General features: G+C 38.3%; 2 protein-coding genes across 2 annotated transcripts in view; both read right to left on the reverse strand.

Moving 5' to 3' along the window:
• LOC135217863 (ubiquitin carboxyl-terminal hydrolase calypso-like) overlaps positions 1-1,533 on the reverse strand; it is a 351,282-nt gene extending 349,749 nt beyond the window's left edge. Inside the window, exon 1 of the mRNA XM_064253884.1 lies at positions 1,512-1,533. Coding sequence (XP_064109954.1) covers positions 1,512-1,518 — 7 coding nt within the window. The 5' untranslated portion in view covers positions 1,519-1,533. The remainder of the gene's footprint in view (positions 1-1,511) is intronic.
• A 1,820-nt stretch (positions 1,534-3,353) lies between these two features.
• LOC135217876 (uncharacterized) lies at positions 3,354-5,387 on the reverse strand. Its single transcript, XM_064253897.1, has 2 exons — positions 4,290-5,387; positions 3,354-3,879 (listed from the first exon to the last, which is right to left on the reverse strand). Exons 1-2 carry the CDS (start codon positions 5,304-5,306, stop codon positions 3,619-3,621), a joined length of 1,278 nt encoding a protein of 425 aa, XP_064109967.1. The 5' UTR covers positions 5,307-5,387; the 3' UTR covers positions 3,354-3,618.
• Positions 5,388-7,465: the final 2,078 nt, after the last annotated feature.

Genomic DNA, 7,465 nt, shown 5'->3' on the forward strand with positions numbered 1-7,465 from the left:
CTTTCGTGAGCAATTTGGTAACACTAGCAACACATGTAAGAATCACGAATGCTCTCGAGTGTGAGGACGTCAAACGGTCCACCCTTTCATTTGTTTTTTTTTGGCTATTTTACCAAATTATTAATACAAATGATTATCTATCTCTTGCAAGGGATCTAGTCCAGAGATCTAGTCCAGGAGTTCTGAAGACTAGGTAAATGAACCAAGTCCAGGAAACTAGGCCTGGGAGAAATTTAGCATGATGTACTGGGTAATGAAGAAACACGCTGAGTACCGGGAATTTTCTTCAATACCCCTAAAATGGAAATCAGCACTTCAGTTACCTCCCAGTGGAAAGACATCACCTGGCCTCATCAGTAGTAAGACCCATACACACAAGGAATATCATGTAATAGCAGGTAGGACAGGCCTACCCTATTTTCCAGGCAGTGTAAACGTCAGTCTTCATACCCACCGTGTCAACTATGACACAGTACCATTCTCCGACCTGTGTCTCCAGGCAAGAAGACTGACAACAGTGTATATGTATAGTACCTAATGTTGTTATTCTTATTCTCGTATCTTAATGTCATGGTGAGGGAAAATCCTCCCGCGACATATCAAATCAGGACGAACAAGTAATTGTTGCCCTTGTGTGCCAGCCTGATCTTCATACAATGATCAATAAATATTTAATAATACGACACATTATTAATGTTATTTCGTTATATGTTACGCACAGCTACGAACTGTTTGAAAATAATTTTCTGTCGTTGGGCATCAGAACATACTTGCACGCTTACGTATTGCAAAGTAGTGTACACTGTATGATGCATCTCTCTCTCTCTCTCTCTCTCTCTCTCTCTCTCTCTCTCTCTCTCTCTCTCTCTCTCTCTCTCTCTCTCTCTCTCTTTCATGCATTATCGAGTAGCTCAGTCCGTAATCTTGAAGCCCGTTAGTAAGTGTAGTGTTCAAGAAGCTTTTGCCGGACCAATCGAAAAAAAAGCTTCCTGTTTATCAGAGCTGTATATGCGTAGAGCTGTTTATACCTCCAGCAGTGAAAATCTAAGGTTTGGCCTACCTTCATACACTCGCACCTACGTCCATAGATAAAAGAGATCGCAAGTATTATCTTTATCAGTGTGGATTAGTCCTATCGGATTAATCTAGATCTAGATTTCAGTTACCTGGATTTCTTGTTATATTCCTGAGATGATAAAACGTAGCCTAATGCTATTTGGCACATCTGCATTTCTGCATTTGAAGAAAAAAAAATGAAAGGCCTGCTTTTGATTGCAATTTGAATGAGAAAAGCGGATATCTTTGTAAAGGTACAGTCATGCAATGATGGCTACCTTCGGCGATTCTGGAGGAAATCTTTAGATAAGGAGGCCTCTTTTGAGATCTTGAGTAAGGGGCCCAGGGACCCAAGTTAGCCAGCATAGAGAATAGTACTAGTTACGATGTTTCAATACTAGTAGTACTAGCTTCTTTGTTTTAGTGCTAATAGTACTATAGTAGATTCACAATACCGTGCATTTGATGTCTAGGCCTGTCCCTCACGACGCTCCTTATTTGAAAGACGTATCCCTCAGGAGGGGTGGAACGTACATCATAGTTATGTGAACTCTCGAGAGAGACTGAGTTTCCACTTGTGTGATTGGTTTATCAACAGCCAATCAGGAGCGTCGTAAGGGACAGCCCTAGACATCAAATGCAGGCTCATTGTGAATCTACTTTGTTTCTGTGTTTTAGTAATAGTAGTACTAATTTCGGTCTTTAAGTACTAGTTTCGGTTGTTTAGTACTAATTTCGGTTTTTATAAGAAAAGGATAATTGATATACGTCTTCATTCTCCTTAAAGTTCACAAGAGAGCCAGAAAAGAGCAGTTTGATTACTTTACTATTGTCAAGTATAATGCCTAAGAAAGGAGAGCTTTTGTAGGTGTAAATTTATTTGAGTTACATAAAGCTAAAACATTAGCAATGTACTGTTTCAAGTCTCTTGGAATATTATCGGAAGAGAGAGATGAGTAATTAACTAATGCTGTCTGTATAGAAGGGCTTTGCGTAGACCATAGAACTTTGGATCTATAATGATAGTGAGGTCACAATCAAAGAGCTATGAAGAGAGCAGTGTGGAACCGGAAAAGGGAAAATTTTGAAGGACAGTAGCTGTTTCAGAGGCAAATTCCTCCTGCTACTAGTAGGAGCAGTACTATAGTAGATTCACATCAACCGTGCATTTGATGTTTAGGCCAGTCCCTTACGACGCTCCTGATTGGCCGTTGATAAGCCAATCACAGAGCTGGAAACTCTCAGTCTCTCTCGCGAGTTCACATAGGTAGGATGTATGTCCCAACCCTCCTGAAAGACGTATCCCTCAGGAGAGGTGGAACATAGATCCTACCCATGTGAACTGTCTCGAGAGACTGAGAGTTTCCAGCTCTGTGATTGGCATATCAACAGCCAATCAGGATTGTCATAAAGGGCTGGCCTAGACATCAAATGCACGGTTGATGTGAATCTACTATAGCAAAACTGGAGAAGCAAAAGTAGGGGATTTCCTAAAAAAAAAAAAAATAACTAAAACCAGATGGACACAGATGTGATAATAGATCCTCAAGTCAGTTTGTTCTTTTTCATCCTTTTTTATCCTGGAGGTCTAACTCTGAAGGCGAGTTACCAAACATTGGACTTTCTCACTAGGAGCATTTGCCAATGGTAAACTTAAAGAAATTACGCTGCTCTGCTTTTCCTTATCCGGCTGTTGGATTTATTATGAAATTCGGGCCATAGGTCGTATCCCAATTGCAAATTACAGAATAAAACCTTTTCCCACTGGAAGAGTCAGGTCCTAACCTTAGCCCAAATTAATGCAGCTTACAAAGGCTCTCCCACATAAAAAGAAAAAAAAAACTCCAAGTTTTCATAAAAAATAGAACATTTTCTGTGATTAAGTGGCATTCATGTTAGACTCGCTAAGTTTTGTTTACTCAAACTAAAGCACTGAAAGAAAATTAAGTGTGTGGTGACATGATTGTCTTAACTCGCTCCCAGTCAATCTCGGCTTCTTCCCCTCATATGCCATTTCACTCAAACACTTACCACCTTTCATTTCTTGATTTTATAGTTCCCTGTAAACACCTGGGAAAAATTTCATTACACACACACACACACACACACACACACACACAGAATGTTTGACGACGCATTTGCAGACTTAGTTTGGACCAAGTGGTCTTCTCATCTAGAACTTGACAAGTCATAATTATTTTTGTATTTTAATAGCGCCAGTAACATCAGAAGTAACAACATCAGTAGTCAGTCAACCGGGTGAGTATCATAAGTATAAAAAGTAATGCTATTCACAGTTTTCTTGGCTTTTTATTTGACATAATAACAAAGTTGGTCTGAGGTCTTTAAATTTGACATGAAACTATGTAGTATTAATGAAATAGGAGAGGATTACAAGATGCAATTAACAGTCGTGTATTATGACATACAAGTACTTAGATTATTTAACCTAAACGATGATTAGTAATAACAGACTTGTAAAAGCAGGCCAACACTCAACAGACTCAAAGGTTCACAGAAAACATTGTAATCCACAAAAGTCACACTTGTGCGGGTCTTAATTCAGCCTATCGTTTTGTTCATATTACGCTCAAGAACCTGATAAAAGTCATCCACAAAATCCAGAAGACCTGTATACACCAATAAGAATACCACAATAATGGGCACGATGCCATAGCCAAAAGGAACATTGCCATATGCCCTCACCACGGGGGGATACTCATTCAGAAGGGCTTCGACTGACCGTAGGGCACTATACTTTTCTTCACGAGTTCGTCGGAATTCTAGTGCCTCTTCACGGGTTCGAATTGTCAGTTTTTTTGCCTGAAATATAAAACATATATGATATTGGCCTCCAGGATGTATCTATATTAGAAACGTGTCGGGTTTCTCATTTTTTTACAAAATTTCCATATCCGGAAACCAAAGACTAGTTGACATTTATAGCATTTACTTTATCATCTAAAATTCCCTTATCGTGATGTTCCTAAAGCAATGGAGTGTTCAAGTGACTAAAACCAATTAAATTATAAAATACTTCCATCAGTACTAGAATACATATGACAATAAATATTTTTGTTGCTGTTGTTTGATGGGAAACTGTTGAAAATAACTAGCATAATAACAACATGTATACCTACTCTGAAGTACTGTATTTATACGAAAAAAAAGAGACAAATATCAACTATATAAGCCTGGCGCGCATGCAATACGAAATGTAACGTAACACATACTTCAGACATAAGATCCCTGGAATATTTAGCGATGAAAAGGATATGTACAGCGCCGAGGAGAGCTGGGACTAGATATATGATCTCGTATGAACCGAGGGTTAAACGGTAGATGGTTATCGTGCCAAAAAAGGTGGTCGTCAGGGCGTTCACTGTCAGAGCATATTGCAAAAAGCCTTCGTACAGGTCGTGGAAAGTTCTCTGGACCTTTTCTATTTGGGATCTCAGATCCTCCAAAGCGACGGGAGTCCATTCAGCACACAAGTTCAATAGTCTGATTTTTAAGTCCCTGTAAAGTTCTGTATAATAATCCAAGAAAGAGATCATGAATACGGTTGTAAGGAGAGGAAGAATTTGATATATAACATCGACCAAATAGACAGGGATTTCTTCCAAAAGCTTTTCTTTAATTTCCACAGCGGAGTTCACGAGGCTTGTTATCCATGGCACTAAAACCAAAATGGAAGATATGGTCCCACCGGTGAGAAAAGCAGCGCCTTTAAACTTGGCCCAAATCTTATTATTTTTTAGGCTGTTTGGGGCTTGCGTTTTTTCCTGTTTGCTGAAGTTGCGGTACGTGGGAATGCTGTTCATGTTTTCCCTAAGTGCATACGTAATGGCATTCAAAGAATGAGAGCTGAGTAAGGGTAAGATAGCACATACTGCAATAAATATAGGAGATGCCAAAACGTCAGTTAATTTTTGGTCATTTGTTACCCGGAACGAATGCCAAACTTCAGCACCAACGAAAACTGCCATGTGTATCACAAACCAGGTGATGTATGCTGTAATCAGTCCTCCAATTGTGAAAGTATATGTTCCATCGTCATTTTTTCGCCCTAGGTAGATGCCTAATGTCCTTAGGAGAATGAATCTTCGCCTGAAATGATGATCAATAGAGATCCCTGTCTCCATGTAGGCTTCACTGCTCGTGATTGAGCGGTTGGGGGATGGGTCTAATTGATCGGTGGCATCATCGATGTTGTGAGTGTTTTCCGCGTCCCCTTCCGCGCTTGACATCGTTCGCGCTCTTGTCACTGACTGAATGAAACAAGCAGAATTTATCTACAGTCAAAAGGAGGACGAAGGAGAGAGAGCGAAAAAAAGGTAGATTAAGTGATAGTATAGCTTAAAGTTTTTGCAGAAATCTTGATAAAAGTGATAAATAGTCTTATCAAACCCAACATTTTCTTTATGAGATCACTGCACTATACGCGTACATTCATTGTGATGTTTGAAATTAGGTTGAATTGAATTTTTATGCCTAAACCCGATAACTAAGCAAATAAAAGCCACAGTTGTGGTTAACATCTCGCAAAAATGTTGGTACCTACGGATCTCCAGATTGTTATTTGCCGCTTTTGACACTTATATCAAATCATATGCATCTCCTGTGGTTTTCTGAGCAGACGAGTAGCAGTGTGGGTTTAAAGTAGGAAGAGGGAATGGATGTCTTATGAAAAATTAATGTGAGACGTTTCAGAACAGAGGATAAACTCTGTAGGAATTAAATATGATTAAAGATATAACCTACAGATAATGTGTGGACGGCACCTATCGGTTTGTAAGATGATTTGTGAACAGCACTTAGGTTTTATGATAAAATTTATGATAAAAATGAATCTTGTAGTATTAGAGTGATTAGTCTGGAATGAGCACGAGTCCGAGGCAGGGTTGTATTTTCTCAAAAGTTATTTCATAGGCTTATTTTTATGGCCAAAGTAATAAGTGGTGTGAGCAGAGTAAGATAGAAGCAATGAGTGGAGTGGGAAATAAGTTGGCAGTAGTCAAGAGATGCTGTAAGTCAGGTGAAAGCATGTTATCATAAAAAGTTGAAATGATTAATAGTAAGAGTTAGGCAACGAGGGTGAATAAGGCCAGGAAGATGGGAAAATGGAAGTCAGGAAAAGATGTATTTGGTTGTTTCAAAGACTTATTTTAGGGAGTCATGCGCGGCTATAGACTGAAAAAAAGTCACTGAATACCTGAAGGAAGAGGCAACAAGATATTTGCAAAAGCTGTAGAAAAGAAGGGAAGTGTTTATGGAAACAAAAATTAGGGTGGGTAAATGGATTATTGAACCAGCTCTCCTTTATAGCAATAAAATGCAGATTGTTAGTGTGAATGCAGCTTAAAACGGCAAAAGGCCAAAAGAACGGAAACCGATAGTTTGGTAGCAAAACCTTAGTGGGATAAGGGAGGAGGGATCGTTTAGGGTATTGGGTTAAAGAGAGGTTAGAAGTAAGGGTGTTATTTAGAGGGCGACATAATCTCCTGATGAATTCTCTGTGGAGGTGTATGAACCTGCGGAGGTTGGGCTCACTTATACCACAGGGGTTTCTTTATCCGGTAGGTAATGATGAGCGTTGCAGTGACTGTTATTTATTTTATATATAAATGTATGTATATATATATATATATATATATATATATATATATATATATATGTGTGTGTGTGTGTGTGTGTGTGTGTGTGTGTGTGTGTGTGTGTGTGTGTATGTGTGTGTAAATAAATTCTTCTGTTAAAACTCAGGATACGTCTCAAGTATAAGGGGCCCATTAAAAACACTGGATTTAAAGCTAATGGCTATTTCGGTGGAATTACTTCCACCCTTCACAAGCAGTGAATGACAAGGAGTTTCATACTTGACATGTGTGTATATATATATATATATATATATATATATATATATATATATGTATATGTATATATATATATATATATATATATATTATATATATATATATATGTATATATATATATATATATATATATATATATATATATATATATATATATCTCGTAAACCATGCGTGGGATTCAGTTTTAAGAGAGTATGAATTTGGATAAGGTCATTTAAAGGAGAGACAAGAAGACTAAAACGAGGCTATGCAACTGATGAAGCAAAAGTAGACGCCAGCAGAGCAGTGTGGAAAATATGCTTTCTTCTTTTTCTCGCGTTATGGTGCCAACCTTTTGGTCTATAATTGTAACTGCGGTAAACAAAATTTATTTCTGTTTCAGATTTTGATGCTCACGGCATACTACACGCAAAGGATTCACCTAACGTGCAGTCTTATTCACCCTGTAACGTAATTAACCCGATTTCCTATTTACTTGCGCTGGTCTTTGCATTAAGTATTATGAACTCCGTTTTTACAAGTCTTTCTATTGGCAT

The sequence above is a fragment of the Macrobrachium nipponense genome, chromosome 9, assembly GCF_015104395.2.
Source record: "Macrobrachium nipponense isolate FS-2020 chromosome 9, ASM1510439v2, whole genome shotgun sequence".
NCBI classification, from domain to species: Eukaryota; Metazoa; Arthropoda; class Malacostraca; order Decapoda; family Palaemonidae; genus Macrobrachium; species Macrobrachium nipponense.

Coding starts and splice junctions, on each gene's coding strand:
- LOC135217876 (XM_064253897.1), bottom strand. CDS start 5,306: ATGTCAAGCGCGGAAGGGGACGCGGAAAACACTCACAACATCGATGAT. Junction 3,880..4,289: donor CCAGGGATCTTATGTCTGAA/GTATGTGTTACG, acceptor TTTATATTTCAG/GCAAAAAAACTGACAATTCG.